The following is a 22907-nucleotide window of genomic DNA, read 5'->3' as shown; positions in this document are numbered from 1 at the left end:
TTCACTTTCATTTCTCTTTCTTCGTACTTCTGAATCTTCCCTGTTTTTCCTCTGAGCTGGTGTTTCACTTTCATTTCTCTTTCTTCGTACTCCTAAATCATCCCTTTTTTTCCTCTGAGCTGGTGTTTCACTTTCATTTCTCTTTCTTCGTACTGCTGGATCTTCCCTTTTTTCCTCTGAGCCGGTGTTTCACTTTCATTTTTCTTTCTTCGTACTGCTGGATCTTCCCTTTTTCCTCTTTACAGGTCTCTCTCTCTCATCCTTCCTTCTTCTAACTTCTGAATCTTCCCTTTTTTCCTCTGAGCCGATATTTCACTTTCATTTCTCGTTATCCGTACTCCTAAATCTTCCCTCTTTTTCCTCTGAGCTGGTGTTTCTCTTTCATGTCTCTTTCTTCGTACTTCTGAATCTTCCCTTTTTTTTCCTCTGAGCCGGTGTTTCACTTTCATTTCTCTTTCTTCGTACTTCTGAATCTTCCCTGTTTTTCCTCTGAGCTGGTGTTTCACTTTCATTTCTCTTTCTTCGTACTTTTGAATCTTCCCTTTTTTTCCTCTGAGCTGGTGTTTCACTTTCATTTCTCTTTCTTCGTACTGCTGGATCTTCCCTTTTTTTCCTCTGAGCTGGTGTTTCACTTTCATTTCTCTTTCTTCGTACTGCTGGATCTTCCCTCTTTTTCCTCTTTGCAGGTCTCTCTCTCTCATCCTTCCTTCTTCTAACTTCTGAATCTTCCCTTTTTTCCTCTGAGCCGATATTTCACTTTCATTTCTCGTTATCCGTACTCCTAAATCTTCCCTGTTTTTCCTCTGAGCTGGTGTTTCACTTTCATTTCTCTTTCTTCGTACTTCTGAATCTTCCCTGTTTTTCCTCTGAGCTGGTGTTTCACTTTCATGTCTCTTTCTTCGTACTTCTAAATCTTCCATTTTTTCCTCTGAGCCGGTGTTTCACTTTCATTTCTCTTTCTTCGTACTGCTGGATCTTTCCTCTTTTTCCTCTGAGCCGGTGTTTCACTTTCATTTCTCTTTCTTTGTACTGCTGGATCTTCCCTTTTTTTCCTCTGTGCCAATGCTTCTCTTTCATTTCTTTTGGATCTTCTTCCTGGATTCATAGATTGATCTTTTTTAAAAACCATATCTTTTTCATTTTGTTTTAATTTCTCTTAATGAGATAGTTGGAGTGTTTCAGTTGCTATCTTTTCACATTCTGTTTTTAGTTTGAGTTCAGCATGATTTGACTTATCCCATACTATTCTCTGTCGGTGTGCTTGATCCTTCAAGTAGTTATCCAGTAATGAGTTACCGAATGTATGAATTCTGTGAGGGAAGTCTGTAATAGTTAGTGATTGCAAGCATAGCCGTAAGTGTTGTCTTAAACTATTCTGGTTCAGAGTTAATTGACATGGAGACATGCCTGTCAACAAAAAAATAGGCATTTGCTGCAGCAAAAATCAACAATCCACAGACGCACCTTGATCTTGCGGGACTACATAATTGATGTTCATTTTTTTAGATCACGATATACAAGACGTAGTTGTGAGGTGAGCAGTGTTACTCGACCAGAGTTTCTGAGTGAATCATAGATAGTGATCGTTTGGTCTGATTTGGAACTAATAACATAGTGGCTGTTAAGAAAATGTATCTGGACAGCATCACTGCCTTCTGGAACTAGTTGTCCTTCATATGGTTGTTCACTTATTAACTCCTGTTGGTAAATTATAGATGGTGGAATTAATCCATGCATTTGTCCAAATTGATTCTTTAGGATGTCAATGTCTCCCCTGAGAACACTGTCTGGGTTCAATCCATGGAACATAAAATCATGAAGAACCAGAGCTCCTGGTAGTAAGGAATGATGTGCTGGGTGAGTTCCACTCTCTTGTGTGGATTGACAGGCTGTGTCAGGAGGGACCTGTAACATTTATGAATTAGATTAGTTTCTAGATTTAATGTTTACTTAAGTGGTTATACAGATTAGAAGAAGAGTCAACAAGTGAATGGTAATGAACATCAGAAAATAAATTATGAAATAGGGTGATCCTTTGAGAATGATACAACATAGCAATCTGAGAATACTGCAGACTTGGTTTCAGCGAGTCTGTTCATAAGCAGCAATAAAAAAAAATGCCCCATATCACCGACGTAAGCGCAATTCAATTTTTAGAACTAAATCTGATGCAATCAAAATTCTTAAAGGACTACAAAATATGACATCGGGATGAAGTACAGGGAGACTTTTCAAAGTCGCAACATTTGGTAATGTATATTTTATCCTTCATAACCATAATTAATTACAATTATTGAACCTCACAAGATTATATACAATGTGCATATCAAGTGGACTTAATTAGATTCTATAATTTCTTCAAATAGTTCATATTAATCTGTAATACTCATAATAAACATGCAGGTACCTGTTTCCTGAACTTGTCCTCTTTCTTTATCATGTTTTGTGGTTTCTTCTTCAGTTTTGGCATTTTTGTCCTTTTACTATCTACAGCATCTGTACATCAGCCTGAAATTTATTTCAATCTTTTTTTATATACAAAGAACAATATTTAAAGGAAAGACAGATGTATTGGATATATCCATCTTTCCTGTGAAAGATACTTTCAGTACATTAAAAAATATTATAAATATTATTATAAAAAGTATACACCAGAAATGTTACTAAAAAGCTTATTACAAATATGGGAATTTTGTATGTAACAAAGACGAATAAGACAAATTAGCTGAAGTAACATGAATTATTAAAACTGAATGTATATTTCACGTAACATATAATCATAAACAAGAGGGCCATTATGGCCTTGAATTGGTCACCTAAGTTCTAATGGCCGTCAAATAAACTGCAGATGAAGGTAATACTCTTAAAGTCCTGTGAGGTTAAACATTTCTCTCAGTTTTCTGAAGTCCATTCAAATACAAGAATCATAAACTAAACTTTGAAAGTGTAAAGGGGAGACTAACATAAAAGATGAACAATTCAACAGGGAACATCAAGTTTACATTGTTTCACAGGGAATAAAAAGGTGCAGATGAATTGTATGCAAAATGCAAAGGAAAAAAGGCATAGTATATACTGCTGGCATATACAACACTCATGGCATACATTTTCAAAAGCTTAAGAAAGAAGTGAAAACCATTATATACTGTTAGTTACAGACAAAGCAAAATAAAATTGTCAAAAGAATGTCCCTGTGCACTCAGAAGGCGATCAATGTGCAAGACATAGTCATTAATGTGCATTAATTATTTTCTTCCAAAGCAGATGAAATACTCAAAGCAAAAAGGTCATCATCTGAAGCTGAATATTTTTGGAATGAACGTTCTTCACAAATGGAGGTGTTTTCACTCTTCAGCTTCAGATTTTCCTCTTTCAGGGCTTTAATCTCAGATGCCTGTTTCACATTCTCCCTGTGCAGAAATAGTTCCGGAGCAGACAGTGCATCAAGCTTTTTTACATTGGCAGACCTTTCAAGATGCATTTCATCAAGTAGGGCAGTAGCTCTATGTTGCTGGATTTTGACAAGTCGTCTTGTCCTCTCCAGAGTTATGGTAGCTTTGTTGCATTGTGATTTGCTGATGTTGTACAATGCTGACGTTATGCTTGTGTCAATCTGAGTACATGAATCACTAAGTAGCTGCTTTAAACATTCCATCCTTTTCTTATTTGGCGTAACATTTTCCTCAGCTACAGCTGTGCGTTTGGTAGGTGTAAATTCTTCATTTCGACGAGGAACAGCAAGCGTGTAAGAGCCATACAAATTTGTCACCTCTTTTTCAGAATCCTCCCTTTGTGAATCAGTTTGGGGAGACATGCTGGAGGAACAGCTTACACCATGCACTTTATTGCATGGAGTGCCTTTGTCAGTAGGGGAAGTGGCAGCTGTGTTTTTTTCTCCATGTTTATTTTTTATATTAGTTTATTTATGGAATAATTTGAAATATAGCTGTTACCCTGAAAATACAGATATGGTCTATGTTTATAGGTAACAAACTTTCAACAAATTAGAATTGAAGGTTTTAGCTGGGAAACTGGGCTAAATATCAGTAAGTCTGGTTATGCAGCACTGCTGAGCAGATGACCTTAATATAAAACAGCATAAAAGTGAGGTAGATTACTGGCTACGAGTGGAATAACTGTTGGTTGAGTTTGTTACAGTATACAACAACAAGACCTACACAGCCACCACAGAACAGCAAAGATTAGGATATATATGCATATTTCACTTTTTATACACACATAAACCATGCACATACAATGTGAAAGTTGATAAAGCATGACTTTGAACATGGCTAGATATACATAGGCACTGGGAAAAATATTTTACCTATGAGACCAGTCTCTTCGTTTATTTTAATAAGATGATTAATTAGACAAAAAATAGAAGTACCATATTAAATGGAAATCTTTATGAGACAATTCTCTGAAAAAGCTAAATTTCAGTGAAACATTTTTAACAACAATGAGACTAGCTTTATGTCTCATAGTTTGCTTCTTTCCCAATACCTGTAATAAAGCATCTAAAGCATATACATTTTTTGATAATAGTGTGGAGGGAAGACTTCCTGTGGAATACCAATCACCATGCATCTACTCTCTACAAGCAATACTGATAAGCGGTGTATAATATAGCATGCAAAGAAAATTCTTCTTTTTCTATTGTCTACAAGCGATATAAATAAGAAAAATATATGGACACCTACATGTTGTAAGAAGTCCAAATGTAAACATCTTTATTGTACTCCACAAGTCTGAAAGGGAGAACATAAGAAATGTAAGTTTATGATTTTGGCTTTAGTCTACATGCACTCAATGTTGAATGCGAATGGTAAATTAGTGGATCACATAGGAACGGCAAGAAAGTTTGAAAAATAATAGAACCAACACAATCAAATTATGTTGACTGTGACATAATTATTATTAATGTATCCACATAAAATGGAGGATGAATTAACAGAAATAGAGACTGGATGCATGAAGTTCTGCACCACGACGAGAACGTAGCCATTTATTCAAGCTGTGTTCCATTGTATATAACAGAAGATTTCAAAATAAATGTCAGTTGTAAACCCTTACTTCACAAGCCAAGTTGTGAAAAGAAATATCGCAGGAAAGGTAAAAAAAATATTCAATTATAATGGAACTAAACTTTAAAGGTGCCATGTGATCGATTATATATTGTGTTTAGTGTATGAAAAAAGTTAACTTTATACTCACATAATGTTCTTCTCAGACTTCATGAAAATCTGTGAAACGTTTCATAAGGAATTGTCCGGAAACCGTTTTTTCTATTTTTCGTAACAGTGTACAAAAACCTTTACTCCACTGGCCCCATTTTCAATCGCAAGCATTGTCTTCACAGAGGCTGCCTATACAGCAAGTTTCATCACAATATCTCATGCCCAATTAAAGTTATGAAGCAGAAACCATTTTTCTATTTTTAGTAACAGTGATCTTGACATGGACCCCACTGGCCCAAATTTCAAGCGTCAACATTACAAAAGCTGTATATAGAGTGTGATTTATCACAATATGTCATTTCTAACTTAAGTTACTGAGCAGAAACATTTTAATATTTTTCTATTTTTAGTAAGCCCCACCAGCCCCAATATCGAACTTGACCTGTATCTTCTGATGTTACACCTGTGTACCAAAAATTGTTCAAAACTGTCAAGCCTTTCAAGAGTTATCGTCCGGAAACCGTTTTTCTATTTTTAGCAGCAGTGACCTTGACCTTGGCCCCACCAGCCCTGATATGGAACTTGACCTGTATCTTCTGATGTTACACTTGTGTACCAAATATTGTTCAAATCTGTCAAGCCTTTCATGAGTTATCGTCCGGAAACCATTTTTCTATTTTTAGTAACAGTGACCTTGACCCCACCAGCCCCAATATCGAACTTGATCTGTATCTTCTGATGTTACACCTGTGTACCAAAAATTGTTCAAATACGTTTAGCCTTTCATGAGTTATCGTCCGGAAACCGTTTTTCTTTTTTAGTAACAGTGACCTTGACCTTGGCCCAACCAGCCCCAATATCGATCTTGACCCTTATGTTCTGATGTTACACCTGTGTACCAAAAAATTTCAAATCTGTCAAGTCTTTCATGAGTTATCGTTCGATAACCGTTTTTCTATTTTTAGTAACAGTGATCATGACCTTGGCCCCACCAGCCCCAATATCGAACTTTAGCTGTATCTTCTGATGTTGCACCTGTGTACCATTTTTTTTCAAATCTGTCTAGCCTTTCATGAGTTATCGTCCGGAAACCATGAAAACCGACAGACCGACCGACCGACAGACCGACCGACCGACCGACAAGCTCACTCCTATATACCCCCTCAAACTTCGTTTGTGGGGGTATAACTATGTAAAAACCTTGAATTGTGTTAGTTATGATATGAGGCTAAAATATTGCACGCAAACAACACCAAGGTTATAACTTAAAACAAATTGCCTCAACCTTTAACTTAAAAAAGACTAACCAAATGGACAAGATAAACATATTTTGCCTGAATTTCTTATGTTTCACTCTAAATCAAAACACAATCATAAAAACAAGAGCTGTCCCAGGAGTGACAAGTATGCCCAAAACCCATCTGTACACAGAAATGTTAAACTTTTTATTTTAACAGGGGCCATAACTCTGTCAAAATATGGTGGATAGCTTGTTCTGTATTTTGTATTGTAGCCAAATGTCTTCAAATCCTTTGTTCCTGTAACAAGTTATCGTCAAAGTTCTGGCACATCACATTCTAAGTTGCAATGCAACCGTGACTTATTCGAATATGATAAGTTGATCTCTATTTTATGGCGTTAAACATAGATAAAAAGGTTGTTGTTTTTTTCAAATCTGTAAACTTCTTAATGCGTTACTATCCAGACAGTATATATTGGGAAATTCTAAGTTGAAAAGGGGACACAAATTTGTCAGAATTTATTTTTTGGTAACCAAAGTAAGACTTGACTTGTATTTAATGGTGCTAAAACATTCTTGATTACAAGCCCGTGGTTAATGCCGCAACTGCATTGTTGGATTTTTCATTTTCATATGTGGGCTTGCAGGATGTATGTTTATACTAGAGAAAGTAGAGGCTGTTCTAACCCATATAAAAGGTCTGACCTAATGTTTGACCTGAGCTAACACATATTTTCACTGATTTTAAATATAATGTCAACAAATAATCTGACCAAGCTTCATGAAGACTGTTGCATTTCAAAATAAATGAATTCATATCATTGATTTGACATAGCGAGCCAGTTTGTGACGCAAAATGAGCCATAATCACATTTGTCATGTTTCTTGAACATTTGATTAAACACAAAAAATAATCCAAAAATGTAAACGAAATTTGGCTAAATTCTAAAAATAGATCAACTATATGATTTGTTCTCAGACACTAAAAAAATAATTTCTGTAAAATAATAAGTTAACCTTTATCGTATGGTGTTTAACCAAAAGTTGTTTATATTTGCCGGCTCATTCGACAAAACCAACAGACTCAGACCAACCAACCATGGGAATGTCTGACCGACAATCTTACTCCTGTATTCTCTCTAAACTTTGATTCGAGGGGATAATAATTATCTTTAAGTCTGTGTTTGACCACTGCAAACAATCACTTTTTAAGGATGATTTAAAATAGCATCCATAAAGCATGAACAAAGTAATAAGAATGAAGGTTGTACAACCTCACCACATAAAGCTACTCCAGGGATGCATTTCTATATTGCCCTTATTCTTATGTGACGGAGGAATGAAATGAGGCAATTGGTTGAACCAACGTATGCTCCCCGATTGGTGATGCTGCTTAAACAGGTTTTAGAAAATAAAAATAAAACACATAAGACAGTGATTGTGATATCTTTTCGTGACATATCATTATTGGGGACAACAAAGGGCCATAACGCTTCTAACAAGGCAGCCATATTCCCTTGACGCATGACAAAATGACGATCACATCATATTGATGGGAAAATCATAACGATTCATTACGATGTTTCTTTTTAGTTTTAGAAAATTATAAAGGGACACAAAACATGTACACATGGTCAAACCCTAATACTGTGACTTTTACAGTGACCTTGGGAGATTTGAAAAAGGATTCTGCCTTCAGGAGTAGAGCAATGGCATGAAAGCAATTTTTCATGAAAATCCTTCACTCAGTACTAATTATATGGAATGGACTTTAACCCAAGGCTCAAAGCCAACACCATAGTGTTGTGACCTTTGACCTTACTGTTATCTTGATATTGACCGTGCTGTGATCTTTACGTTGACCAAAGGATATTCCAACTATAGATAATGTATCTTGTATTGATGTGTATGCGTTGATTGTTACCAAAACATTTTCATCATTTATGTCACATGTACTTCAAAAGGCGAAAGAGACTTGTAGCAAAAATAGACTATAGCTGCTTTTGTGACATAGATCCAGCTGAAGTGTGCACATTGCTTTGATGAGAAGAACCTTTGGCTAAATTTCATAACAAATCCTTAAACAGGTGGTGCTTATATGGAGCAGACATAAAAATAGAAAACCTAGAATTATGACCTTGACCTTTAACAAACAAGGTTGCTAATTAATAGCCAGGACATAAATGGCACAATACGTGCACAATCAGAAAATCAAAGGGCACTTACTTAATATATAACCAAAACATATGATGCTGATGATATTTTATCCCATTCTAAAATGTGGAAAAAGCAGCTAAGCAACTGAATGTCTTTCAACGACTAAGCAAATTTTTGACATTCAGTACAATGCTTATTATCTTTAAATAGTTTACCAGATTCAATTTATTATTCTTTGTCATTTTGATAGCAAGACCAAGACAGAAAACAAATACGCTTATGATTAAAACATAAAGCGTTAAAAAGTATTTTAATGATAACAAGTCAACTATTAATAATCTTCTTCATAGAGTTCAATTACCAAAACAAACAATTGAGCAGGGTAAGGTACATCGCTATTGAAACGTACAAATGTTTGTATGGTGTCTCACCATAATATGTTTAAAACATAGTAGCATTTTAGACATGTTATATTGATCTCAGATATAAAAACTGTGGATATGTGCAATCAGCAAGAACAACTTAATACGGGATGAATTATTTCCGCTTTCAGGCCAGCCTGGTATTGAACAACCTCTTATAGGAACTAAGGTGCTTTCAAAACTGTTTAACATTTTGAGGGCTGATCCGTACCTGGAATGATAAAAATGAAAGATTTATCAGGTGTTCACTGAATATATTTTATCCTTTGTTTTATCGGAATAGAAGTTTCGTTTTCAGTAGGATAGCTAACACTCACTGGACAAGATGTGGTATTCAAATAACAGAATATAAATGAATATTAATTTTCTAAGTTATATAACAATAATTAATTTTTACAAATTCAAATTCTTTAATCATTAACATTCATCAAACACATCTAACCACTTTTCGTTTTATTCGGCAGGTTTTATTAAGGTGTTAGGATTTGGTATATTCGATTAAGACTACTACAAAGTGTCATGTACTGATATCGTCAGGTCGATTTGGAGATTGTTAACTTTAGATGGGAAGTGGATAAACCATATCTTTGTATACTACTGCTTCTTATAATGTCAGCAATATTAAGATTCATTTGAATTACATAACTAATTAAATACCTCCAAGCAACATTTTCTAAAAATGTTTTTCTTACCTTAGTAAAAACGTTAAGACATAATTATGTTTAACATTTTGACAAACTGCTCTATGCTTTACCATGCTGTAATTCCTATGAACACAATGCTACTTAAAAGTTGATTCAAAAGACTTATAAACACCTTGTCAGGACGAAAATGCAAGTGTACTATGTGTCGTTATAAATAACAATACCTTGTTTTATAAGCTACTAGTACTTTACATTAATGATATTTTTGTCTGTTTTATGTCATCTCTTTTAATAATATCAGTTATTTTTTGACGAATTAACATTTTGAGGTATAAGTATGTAGTTTTTACATGCTTTGTAGACTACATCAACATTGCTCCAAATGTACTAGGTACTACAGAATATGCTTTGATATGTCAGCAATACGATGTGTTTGATTATATTTGCCAATCTGCCTTTATCAATATTATTTGCACTTTTGCATTTAAGCAAACTATTTTTCCAAAATTAAATTTATACATTCGCCTGAATAATCTTGTAATAATCTACATAAAATTGACGTATTTATGACAATGTTATATGATATTATTGCATGTCTTTTGCAAATACTTTTTAACTTTGAATCTTAATTGAATACATTCATTATTTCGAAAGTTCTGTAGTGCATTAATGATAAGTTATGTGATTTGCATTATGCATTTTAGACGTTAGCATCAATTCAGTTGAGGAAAACGCTTCTGATGTGACCCAGCGAGTACGAAGTCAGTTATTCAATCTATTTATCTTCCATTGTGAAAATTGTGGCCAACAACGAGCATTTTTCCTAGTTTTGTCTTATAGTGTTATGCTGTTGTTTTGAACAATTTAAATTTGTAAAAATTACTTTACTCACGATAACAAAGTGAGTAACTGTAGTTTATGGAGATGCCTCTAAAACACAAACATAGATTTGAGTTAGTCACCATCTTTTGAGCAGATATAATACATAATATTACATTGTACAAAGAACAAAATACATACCCAATGATTATTTCATAGGTGTTTGTCATCATTCAGTTTGCTATGGTTAGTTTTGTTTCAAAGGGATATTTTTATAACCCACGCGTGTATGTTATAAGTCATCAGCATATCACTGCTGTATAGATAAACCCGCAGCGTTTGATTTATTTGTTGCGTACAATATAAAAATCCCGGAATGGATCAAATGGAAAATGCAGACATTTACCGACATGGTCAAATGGATCTGCGAGGACTTATGTTTGCGCGTGTTTATAGATTACAAAACATTCCTATACGTCATACAATTTTTATCGGGGTTTGATTAGTTTATAAGCGATGAAGTTCAGCAAGTCAAACTAGCAATCCCGCAGCGCATATAATTAAATATCACATGGTGTAAAGACGCATGTGGTTTTGTGAGTACTTGAACTTGGGGTGAGGAATACGTGCTAGTTCATTGTTCAGGCATGAACTTTTGCTAATTGAGTGTATAACGCTCTTTATTTTTTCAAGATGATTAAAACCAACAAAGTTATTGCTTAAATGACAATACAAAACATTTTGAATGTACTTCTTACATGACAAAACATAACATTTTCAATGTTCTGCTTACATGACAAAAGCTAACATGAGAAAAAAACCACAATTAGAAGGTACTTCTTTCTTGACAAAACGAAAAGGGTTTAAATTATGAACATACCACAACGATGGCCTTTAATTTTAGCGTAAGCCTGAACAATAATAAACACTGCATAAAACATATGTTTTATGTTACATTTTTATATCATAGCCAAATATTGCTATGTAATTTACTCTAAAATGAACTTAATATTTCATTATTGTAATACACTCGTTTTTATTGTTGGTGCAAAATAACAATACATAGTATCTCGAGCTTTTGCAAACTACGACTATTTTATAAATTGACAAAGTTTGATATCCATTCATTTTGTTTAATTCCTTCTTTTAATAAACCCGTTTTTATTGTTATCGCAAAATGACAATACACGTACCTTTATCATTTGCAACTATAGGCGCTATGACTTTGACTTTTTTATGATTTGACAGAATCGGATAACCATGTATTTTGTGTAAGTACACACTTACAACCTTGATTAGAAATTGTCAAGTCGATTTAAGGCTTTTTTAACATAGACACTATAGTATTGATTGAAAAACAATGAACTTAAATGTAATCGGATGAAATGATATATTATAATTTCATTTAAAATATTTTTTTGATATCTTACGCCAAACGAGCATTTAATTGCTTTTTCAATACGGTCCTTATTTTCTTGGGTTTTACCGAGTTTTCAGGGTTAATTAAGGGGAATGAACATCACCGAAACCTATGACGCAATTTCGATTTCAGACCGGTAGTTCTAGATTCCCGGCGCAGCCAAAATGTATAGTAAACATATATAAACATAATTATATTTTAATTCATAACGCGTTCATTTTTAAATTATTTGCGTTTTCTTCTTTAATTGCTTTTGTGAACATAAACAAGTTTTGCTTAAAAAATATTCTTTCATATTATTTTACTACAACTACAGCAATAATTCAATTCAAAGTGCAGAGCTTATCAGATGATCGTTCTCCCGCGGTGAGAACAAACATTTAATCATATTACTGTATAGAGAGACTTTATATAATTAGATAATCGTAAATTGTCTGTTCTGAGAATAAGAATATACTTCCGTTCCAAGTGTTTGTGATCAATTAATGTGAAGATATAAATGATTTGCATTCTTTCCATGTTTTGCAGGTTTTATCCGAAATACTTTGTTTGACCAAACGTATGCATAACTCACTGCCGTAGCTTAAAGGGCATGATTTAAATCCGAATATCTGAAACTATGACACGAAAACACCAGAACGAGGCTTTTTGCAAATAAATGAAATCCTTTTCAGTAATAAGAAAAAATAGATATGTCTAAGTCATTGAATAATAAATAGAAATTTTGTTTTTGTTTATCAGGCAAGTCAGTAGCATGTAGCATTTAAGAAAGTTGTTTTGGAACATTTGCTTCGATATATTCTTTAAAAATGATACATAAGTTTGATTTTGTTTTCGATCTAAATGTAAATACCAACTACAGTTACAGAATGCTGTACACAAAGTCAAATATATTAATTGTGAGCAAATTTGCATAAAAGTTGTGATCCTGTTCGAAGAGCGACTATTCTGGTTTCATTTCATGGGTTCAACGGGGAAGGGGGAGGGGGCGGGTGCACGTGTCTGAAGCTAAAACTCGTCCAAGTAAACATTTCATGTCTATATGTTAGGGAAGCACATCCTGACCTTATGGCTTATACTAATCAAAAGTAAATACAACATTTTCCACAGATTATAAACGAGTTATCTCACACACTTTCAGTATATATCCTTGTTATATGTTATTTTCTCGCAGCAAGTAATAGAACATCGCTCTTGATAACACAGATTAAACAGCACCATGAGCAGACTGCCAGGGTATTTGTGGATTTTAGGCTGGTGCATGCGCGCCAGCATTGTAATTAGTCTATCATCCGAGTTTCGGATGATTCCACATTTTGAGTAAATTTAATAAAGCATATGATAAATATGATTGTTTTAAATGTTTAAACGAATTACTTAGTAACAAAATATGTAAGCTGTATATGCCACTGTCAAAAAGATGATGCAGTATTTCAAATAATAATTATTAATAATAAAAGGGTTAGTAGCTCTTGAAAGATAATATTCCAAAATGATGTTCCCATAGTATTTAAGTTTGTTTCGATTGGGTGGTACAAAAGGTCAAGGTTCACGGGTCATAATCTGACAGTACCTGAATGAACGCAGTTTGGTCGACTTGCGTTATATAAAAACGTATTGCCGTTCGACCGGACAAAATGTAAAAAATGGAAAAAAGTCAGAAAGGCATATCCAAGAATCGTTTGATGGTGCACAAAATGATTTTTATTCAAGGTCAATTTAGAAAGATAACTATTTTCAAAATGTGACTTTATGTCGATTTGTTTAAAAGGTTTGCTAGTAGCAGCTTTCGATAAAGTTTGCTGATATATGGCATAAGTCATATTGCCAAAACGGACATATTTTGAGTAAATACTCACCCAATTTCCTTTTTCAAAGCTCTGCTCTTTCGTATATTTTGTATTTCTTAGTCTGTTCTATTTTGCGTTATATGAACGTATTGCAAATGATATATAATTTTACAATATATAGTTGAACTCAGATTTAACTGTTCAATTAAAAGCATTACAAATTTCAACGAAACATTTGTATAGTAACTTATACCTACACAGATCTCGCAGATTAATTATACAAAATTTTACCTGAAGCCAACATGATTAATGATACCTGAGGTGGTATTGTATAGGTATAACTAATATCTTTATCGGGCTAATTGTTCGAAAAGAAGACACATCATTACTTAAGTTATTGCAGTTTGAATTGTTTTTCATTTCAAATGGACTTTTTTGCAATCTCTTCGATTTTTTGTTTCGTTATATGTTTTAGGCCATGTTTGCATAATTATTGTACTCATGACGAGGGGTGAATGCGAAAAGGTTCTAAGTGACATTAAATAAAGAAGCAGATAGAACCTTTTCGCTTTCACTCCTCGATGAGCTCCTTTAAAAAATCCAAAATAATAATAGGTCAACGGGCACACTAAATTCACATATTAATTGAACACCGAATTCCTTAAGAGTGAAATATGCTGATTGTTCTCCTGGATCTATTCAACGTGTAGAGCCGATATATGTTTCGGAAATGTTTAGTGTAATTTTGGGAAACGGACATTCATTCAAATGTACGCCTTACCTTGCTCCATCTCTGATGTCAAATCCTAGTCCGCCCCTAATTAATTGACAATATAGGAACATTTTCAAGCCATTACAGATTGGCACTGTAATCGTTGAACGGTTTCGCCTTTCTTTTGTTTTGTATTCATAAATACGAATGGAAGTATTGCAAGAATTGCAGCAGTTCTCTTGTATTAAATTGGCAAGGACGTTTTAAGAACGGGCGTCACTATCACAGAGGATGAACGTTGTGACCGTTCATCGAAAGTGTGAATAACGATTGTGTGGAAAGTCAGAGACATTATCCACAAAGATATGCGTTTCACTGTTAGAATGTTGGTGACTGGGCTTCGAACTTAAAGGAATTCTGTTGATAGAATTCTGAAAAATTACATGAATAAAGAGTGTTAGAAGGCGGCAGGGGCTTCTATCTAGAAAATAAAACCAAACGGGTCTCGAGTTCTTAGAAAGATATGACAATGGTGGGGAATAATTTCTGGAGCGCATCAAAACGCTAGACGAGACATGGTTACGCAATAATGACCCCAAATAGCAGTATTCCGTGTGAAAGACACCAAGAATTCAACCAGCAAAGAAAGCGATGGTAATGAAACTGGGTGGGAAGGTGAGGAATGATCCTAATGCTCGATTAACAGACCATCAATGTCGCATGATATAACATTCGACTTGTGACTAAAGGTAAGATAAAATTGAAGTTAAGATTTAAATATGACTGATATATTAAATACCAAATCGTGCATATTACTATTTAAATTTGGTTTCACATATGCATTTTATTCTTCACTTGGGTTGACATTATACAAATCTTATGTTATTGAACTTTATAATGTCTGATGTGCGGATATTTTATACGTAAAAATATTTAAATTAGATCCTGTTTAACGGCATACAGATCCAAGCCATACATTTACCAAACAAGAGACATATGACGCTAAAAGACAATACACATATAACACATGTATCAAAATAGTTTCACTGGTATATATTTAGTTGTAATCGTCTTTGCACGATCAATGAGACTGTTTAAGCCTTCAGTAAATCAGCTATAATTTACTTTAACGAGACCAAACTATTTTCTCGATATTTAAAGGATTAAATTTAAACAGCAAAATGTTCTATCATACATCGTAGTCGATAAACTTCCCATGATGTAAGGCGTCTGCTTCTATGAAGTTTACGTAATCAACACAGGTTTTACGTCCAAGACAAATATTCAATGAGATAAAAGTAATCTCTCGATGCAAAACATATGTCCAAGAATAATAATACATCATATATTGCACTAATTATTATGTCTGTTATTATTCTGTGTTATAACGCAGATGGTTCGACTGATAATTCTCTTAATGTTAGAAAGCATAATTGTGAGATCAATACCATTATAATATTAACAATGGTTAAAGCTAATTCAAATCGGGCCGAACGAAAACGCAAGAAAAAGAACAGAGGAAGCGGACAGTTCAAAGGTCTGTCACAAAAGTTTGATGATGATGGAGATACTATCAACGAAGGTATTAAATACGAAGAAGCTGACGAGGAAACAGACTGTTCACACTATTTGGAGATATTCTTCCGTCGGTTTGTTTGGGGATTTAAGAGGTTCATCACGTTTCTATTCTCCATCATTGGAGTGACAAGCCTAACCGTTGGATACGCGATACTCGGTGGTTTGATTTTTAAGGGAATTGAATTACCACAGGAGAAAGCTACCCGGGATGAAGTGGCTGCACGGAAAGATGTGTATGTTGACAAAATTGTGGACTTCTATGAAAGTTCAAATATTGAAAATGTTTTGGAAAAGTCAACTTGGAATAACAAAGTAAACGAACTTTTAAAGGTGAGTTATTTCTTTAAATCGGTGCATGTGTGTAATGCATTCAGAGGCAGCAGTGCAGTTTTAAGTAACAGATATTCATAAATTCATTTTATTTTGTCTAATATTTTAAGAAGTTAAAAATCAATCATCTATTCAAAAATTAATTATCAAAAATAGCATTATGATCATTTATTTTATTGTAAACGAACTTTAAAAATATAATCATCGTTTAACAACATTATCACTGCATGCACATTTGATAGTTTACTCAGTAATTTTATTTTCATTTTTATTGAAATTAAAATAACTGGTATAAATAATGTATATCGAATGTTTGGAATGCTCCTTGTCTTTTAGTGTTTCTAAAGGTCCCGACGACTTCGACATAACGGGTTTCAACTGCTATATCATTATGTGGTCAAATCAACATGTATGCCTAATTCAGTAATATAAATAGTCGGAACATTGTTCCTAGCGACAGTAGTATGGCCACATTAGTAATCATAGTATGCATAGTAAATAAATGCGAAAAACATCGGTTGGAGATCTTTTTTTTAAATAAATGGGAACAAAATGATCGAACATTGAACCAAGTATTATTTCTTTCATTTTCAGAACTATGAGCAAGAAATGTTCAAATTTACAAAAGAGCGAGACTGGAATGGTCAATTTGAAGGAGACGATTTCCAATGGTCTTTTGCCGAGGCTTTACTTTACTCCGTCACAGTCATCACAACCATTGGTAAATATTCCATTAGTTTAAACCAAACAAATATTCATTTCATGTTAAAATCATCGATATTGCTTTTAAAATGCCTTAATATATCTTACTCAATTTATGATAACCTCATGAATATCATTTAGTGAAATAATAATTAAACTTTGAAGACATATTTTCATTTATCAAAAATAGTAACATTTTATTTCAAAAATGCTTTGCCTTCATATTATTTTATATTTGCAGGGTATGGAAACATTACACCAAAGACGATTGGAGGACGATTGGTAACCATATTGTACGGTATTCTTGGAATACCACTCGCTATGCTATGCCTAGGAAACTTAGGGGACCTCATGGCCGGTATTTTTAGAGTCATGTATCGTTTTGCGTGTGTAAATATGACGTACCAATATATAAAACTACGGCGTCGGCGTTTACGGCATAGATTTTTAAAGCGCTTGCACAAGAAAGCGGAAAGTATGAAGGAATGGGCAAAACGAAACCAGTCGTTGGTTTCATCTGTTCTTCACTTACACGATCATACATCATCAATACCTTCAGATAACAATGAACATGACGTGACGTTTAACGAGGATGTTAAAGATTACGGTGTAGTTAGAAGCGCCCAATCCTTTGATAATATTACAAAGACATTGGACGACATAACTGATTCAAAAAGTAATTCGCCAAGACGTCATTCAGAGAGTGCTCTTTTAAGCGATACAGTTGATCGCGTAGTAAAGATTTCCCGTACATTTTCCCTCTCTATAAAACCGCCAGAAAGTCATGCCAGAACGACAATAAACGAACTATCAGCTATTCCTGAGGACGAAATTGTCGAAGTTACTAACGAAGACATGAAAGCTACACCGCTGCTTGAAGATTGTGAAGGTTCCACATCCCCAACAATCAGCTCTCTTTGTTTGAACGATTTCGACGACGACGCAAGGAAGATGAAAGCTAGACTGAAATCTACAAGAGATTTAGTACCGATATCAGTGTGCATGCTTCTCGTTACCGCTTATATTATATTTGGTGCAGTGATTTTCACTTCTTGGGAGGAGTGGGACTTCTTGACAGGCTTTTATTTCTGTTTCATCACGTTAACCACGATCGGTTTTGGAGACTTTGTACCAGGGATGGGTAGGCTTGATAACGAAGTTCGTCAGATTTTTGTTACCTTATATCTTCTTTTCGGAATGGCCCTTATAGCAATGTCGTTTCACTTAATACAAGAGGAAGTGCGACACAAATGTCGTAAAATGGCCATCAAAATTGGATTATTTGAAGAAAAGATATCCAAGATGTTGGACAGTTATGATCATAATTGAAAAGCGATTGTTTCCGAATTTTTTGCACTTATAACTTCGTTTAATATGTTTTAGAATAACACGTATGTTAGACATTGAATCGTTTGCATCTAATGGCATGTGTTATGTTTATTAACCTCGAATACATGTTTCTTTCTTCAATAAGCAAAAACAAATCAGTGAAAAATGATGAATAGGTCATTGAATTTATGTGAATATAAAGTAACGAGTTCTGCAGCGGATTTATTCTGAGCAACGTCAGTTTTTTACGCTACAGAATGAATGTGGATATTTTGTTATAATGCTTTCCGTTGTTTTTAGATATTTAGCAGCGAAATAAATCGCGATTGTTCACTACTGAATATATAAATTTGATATTTCTCACTGTTCTTAACTTTAATTCGCTGTCATGTCCAAATCAAGCGCCAGCGCGCAAAGGGATGGGCGACAATTTAAACGATGTCATTTCCAATATGATGTTATGTTTGGCGTACTCTTCTTAAATCCCATAATTTTCACTGTCTTAAAATATCTTTAAAAGTCATATAAAAAGTGTTTGTATTTATGTAAGACTGCAAATCAAACACAAAGAAAATTGAAAAGTAAGGCATTACAAATATAGTTGGTAATGATTGACGTCGAGTCACATCCGACGCACCATTAAACATTTTCATTAAAGCGTATATTAATGACGTTTGATGGAAATACCCGAGGCGTTTCGCACACGCATGACGTCTATCCCGCAAAGAGAATAAACCCGATATAAACTGTTCACATCCCCGATTGTATATGATATCTGAAACTTGTGAACAAAATGAAAATTAATTAAATATGAATTATGTTTGCAAATGTCATTTAGAGGAATTTTGAATTATTATAATATTGTTTCTGGAAATGATCAACCCTTTTGATCAATTTGCGAATATGAAGCCGGGGTTTAAAGCTGCACTCTCACAGATTGAACGTTTTGACAACTTTTTTTTAATTTTTGTCTTGGAACGAGCCAGTTTATACGAAAATGCAAGGAAACCAGTCATATAAGACTGCTGACAAAAATTGAAACTGAAACACACAGGGAAACTTATAAATGGTGAGGTGCAAATGCAAAGCTTATTCATGCATACACGTTATCATTTATATAACGATACTGGGTTGTAACGTACATAAATTGTATCCCTCCAAAACTAGCACTTATTATAATGTTTATTTTACATATGTACACTAGCCTCCCCTAAAAGAAAGACGTGTTGACGTCATAATCACTTTATATTGCTACATCTCTCACACACACACACATACACACACACACACGCGCGCGCGCGCGCACGCACACACACGCGCCACACACACACGCATAAACACACACACACACACACACACACACACACACACACGCACACATGTTCATGCAAAGTGTTGTTCACATTCATCCCCATCATCGTCATTTGCAATGTTAAATAAATCCACCTGTCTTGCATCATAAATCGAGTTGTTATCAAAAGTAAGGTCCACGTTCTATTTCTGACTTGAACATTGTCAGTGCCTTGGCAATTGCTTTATTTGGCTGTACTCTCGGGAGATGCACATTTGGCATGCAATGGTTCTGCAGAGATTTCAACGCTTGGACAAGAGAATCCGATGCCGCTTTTCTAAATAGGTTGTATTTCAATCTTTCTTGAGCAGGAAGACCCGAAAACATTTTTGAAACCAACGAGTTTGAATAGAAGAAATGTGGCAAGCGCTGAGATGAAAGTGATGTTTCAAGAAGGAACACAAAGAATTGAAGCGCTTGTTGTGTGTTCTCTATCGGTATCGTCGGAATCAAGTGACACGCAAACAGGATCTCGTAAAAAGCTATCTGCTTGAGGTTGTATGACTTGAGAACACTTACAAGCTGCTGTGGTGATTCTTTATTTTCTTTAGCTATGGCCTTCGTTCTAACGAAGTACGTCTTCATTATCCGCAAGGCTGTGAGAATGCATTGACCTTTTGATGAAGTTCTAGCTACATCAAGCATATGCCTCTCGTAGCTAGAGGAGTTTACGTGCCAAATTAGCGGCTTGTGTGGAATAAATTCAAGCATTCGGACCATATCACCCTCTACCCATTTGCAAACAGCATGAATCGGACAGTTCAGAGGAATATCTTCGTATCTGGTGCTGTCGTCGACACTGAGCTTTAGGGCAGGCACTATATCCAGATCGATCTCTTTAATAGAATCCACTTTATTTTTCATTCTTCCTTGTTTCATCAAGGCCTCATGGGCTTCGTCATTTAGCAACAGTGTAATGTTAATAGCTGGTGGTTTCTTTTTTCGTCTAATGCTGAACTTGACGTTTTCTCTTGTCTTTAAAGTTGCTTCCACCGCCAGGGTTGCTTTATCAACGATCGATGTGAGAACCCTTTCGTGTAAATTCTTGGTGTTGACATAAACAACATCACCGACCTTCTCAAAGATTTGTTTGTTGTATAGTCGAGGCATTTTCTTTTCAAGCTTTTCCATCGTATCATGTACTTGCATATAACAAAATCCAGGGATTGTTTCGTTTTTATCATTTGTGACCTTGACGTGTTTGATGTGGGTGCCTTGTATATGAAACTGAACCACCGTGTCATACTCATCAGGCGCAATTACTTTCAGACCATCCCTTGAACTGCCTTGGCGGACGTATGATTCTAGCTTTATATGTTCAAATTTATCTGCTTCCTTTCTCATCTCTATCAGTAAGTTGTCCATGAAGTAATCAACGGCTTCCCGAGACCTTGCCCAGTCTTTCGATCCGAAATCAATTTCTCCTGAAATATAAAACCACATAGACATATACGTACTGTCATAGAAACTCCTGGGACAACCGCGTTAGTTAGCACAAAACCTTCAATGATACACGGATGGAAAGATTTAATAAATCTAAACAACACATTGCATTAATAACATGAACGGTCAACAGAAAATCACAGATAAAAGTCGGGGAAACAGTCATGTTTCCACATAGCTATCAATAACATAAACATGGAACTTATCAATCTTATTTTTTATCCAATCATATTTCAATGCATGAAGATATATTTACACAATATATTATAAAGAAAACTATTAAGGAGATGAAACAGTGGGAGCAAGCATTGTTTACGGTTTCATATAAAAATTGACATGGAAAAGGAATTTGATAACGAGTTTTCCAAACATTAGTAACGGCCAAATCTTTTTGAATAAATTATATACATGTGGAAGTCAATACCCTCATATTTATAACAGATGAATTAATTAATGATTCTTGTTTAAGAGGCAAGTTGAATGTTAGAGAATTGTAACACGTACCAATATAGGGCGATGCTCTCAGTTGTTTAAGCCATTCACTGTCAGAAGTTGTAAATTTAGCGATTGGTTTTACCCACTGGTTGAATCGTGCACCGATTTTGCTGACATCTAGGGACCCTGCACTCAGCTGAAATTATGGAATTTTAATACATATTGATAGAAGTGAAAACATAGATTTTTAACACAAACATATGAAAAGTGGATAATAAATGTGTGATAGCAAAAACGCATGACATAAATGACAACTTTGTGCATTAGTAACCAGGGTCGAAACCTACTTCCGGCGCAATATTATTTGCTACTCATTTTATTTTGTTACCTTTTACAAATATCATGATTTAACTAACGGTATGAAGACAACAACTCTATTTAAAATTGAAAATAAAAAGCCCCAAAGGACTTTCCCATTACGTCAAAATACTATAAAACATGCGAAGCCTAAAAAACATTTGGTTCGGGTAACCCGACCCTACCTACGAAATAGGCGCTTACCCTACCGTATTTATTGCCAGTTGGTAAAGAAAATTAGAAAAAAAAAACGAAAAATAATAAGTGTATTTTTTTAAGTCTGTGCTTTAATATTTAGTTTAAAATTTTCAAAAGCTTTATTCAGAAGATTACTTTAACACCATTTCAAAAAGATGACAATTACGTTCATATATAAAGCCTAATAAAAAGCCTGCATGTTCAACCTGTTTTTGAAAAAAATGTTACCTTAACCAATTTTTTTTTTTGGCCTGACAATGACGAAAGGAATGCTGAATACAAATAAACCTTGGTTATAACTTTTTTCAATCTGTATGTCATTTAATTAAGCAAAGTTAAAGAAAGCAATTTTGACATAAATGCCAAAAGAAATTCAATTACAATAAAATATAAAGTATTGTAAATCAGTTACCTTTAAATCGCTTATATCTGCTAATAATTCTGCCATAGCCATCTTGAACGCAATGTTATTGAAAATGGCTGCTGATAATATGCACACAGTTAGACCACAAAGAGTAAAAACGTCTGCTTACTGTAGGTGTGTATATCTTAATATGAAATTAATTATGTTATGTTAATCAGGCTATGTGCTATCACCTGTTGTCATAAGTAAGTTCAAGTACATTTCATAATAATATTAAAGTAAAAACGGTTGAATAGATTTTAAATATAGCTCTTTATCAGATAAAACGAGATGGTAATAGCCAATCATTTAAACTTTTTAAACTTCATTTATAATCAGTTTGGAGGTTCAACTGATATTTTGCAATCAAGAAATATAATTATATTCTTTTTTTTAA

At 34.3% G+C, this 22907-nt stretch overlaps 3 protein-coding genes across 3 annotated transcripts; 1 reads left to right on the top strand and 2 right to left on the bottom strand.

Annotated features, from left to right (window-relative positions):
- Positions 1 to 239: 239 nt before the first annotated feature.
- Positions 240 to 920, bottom strand: LOC128216027 (uncharacterized). The gene has a single exon (XM_052922621.1). The coding sequence runs from the start codon at positions 918 to 920 to the stop codon at positions 240 to 242; it is 681 nt and encodes a 226-aa protein (XP_052778581.1).
- Positions 921 to 15848: 14928 nt separating this feature from the next.
- LOC128216026 (TWiK family of potassium channels protein 7-like) lies at positions 15849 to 18703 on the top strand. The gene is made up of 3 exons (XM_052922620.1): positions 15849 to 16292; positions 16887 to 17013; positions 17236 to 18703. Exons 1-3 carry the CDS (start codon positions 15849 to 15851, stop codon positions 18321 to 18323), a joined length of 1659 nt encoding a protein of 552 aa, XP_052778580.1. The 3' UTR covers positions 18324 to 18703.
- Positions 18704 to 18850: 147 nt separating this feature from the next.
- Positions 18851 to 22627, bottom strand: LOC128216677 (uncharacterized). The gene is made up of 3 exons (XM_052923316.1): positions 22520 to 22627; positions 21622 to 21748; positions 18851 to 21098 (listed from the first exon to the last, which is right to left on the bottom strand). Exons 1-3 carry the CDS (start codon positions 22559 to 22561, stop codon positions 19798 to 19800), a joined length of 1470 nt encoding a protein of 489 aa, XP_052779276.1. The 5' UTR covers positions 22562 to 22627; the 3' UTR covers positions 18851 to 19797.
- Positions 22628 to 22907: the final 280 nt, after the last annotated feature.

This window comes from Mya arenaria, chromosome 14 (assembly GCF_026914265.1).
Source record: "Mya arenaria isolate MELC-2E11 chromosome 14, ASM2691426v1".
In the NCBI taxonomy this organism is placed as follows: Eukaryota; Metazoa; Mollusca; class Bivalvia; order Myida; family Myidae; genus Mya; species Mya arenaria.
The sequence above is the reverse complement of the archived record's forward strand: the minus strand, read 5'-3'. Positions and strand labels throughout refer to the sequence as shown.

Bases quoted from the DNA above. Each gene is read 5' to 3' on its own strand.
- LOC128216027 (XM_052922621.1), bottom strand. From the start codon at position 920: ATGGAAGATTTAGAAGTACGAAGAAAGAGACATGAAAGTGAAACACCA.
- LOC128216026 (XM_052922620.1), top strand. From the start codon at position 15,849: ATGGTTAAAGCTAATTCAAATCGGGCCGAACGAAAACGCAAGAAAAAG. The intron at 16,293-16,886 runs GTGAGTTATTTC...TTTCATTTTCAG, and splicing joins AAGTAAACGAACTTTTAAAG to AACTATGAGCAAGAAATGTT. The intron at 17,014-17,235 runs GTAAATATTCCA...TTATATTTGCAG, and splicing joins CACAGTCATCACAACCATTG to GGTATGGAAACATTACACCA.
- LOC128216677 (XM_052923316.1), bottom strand. From the start codon at position 22,561: ATGGCTATGGCAGAATTATTAGCAGATATAAGCGATTTAAAG. The intron at 21,749-22,519 runs GTAACTGATTTA...CCATAATTTCAG, and splicing joins CAGATATAAGCGATTTAAAG to CTGAGTGCAGGGTCCCTAGA. The intron at 21,099-21,621 runs GTACGTGTTACA...TTTATATTTCAG, and splicing joins GAGAGCATCGCCCTATATTG to GAGAAATTGATTTCGGATCG.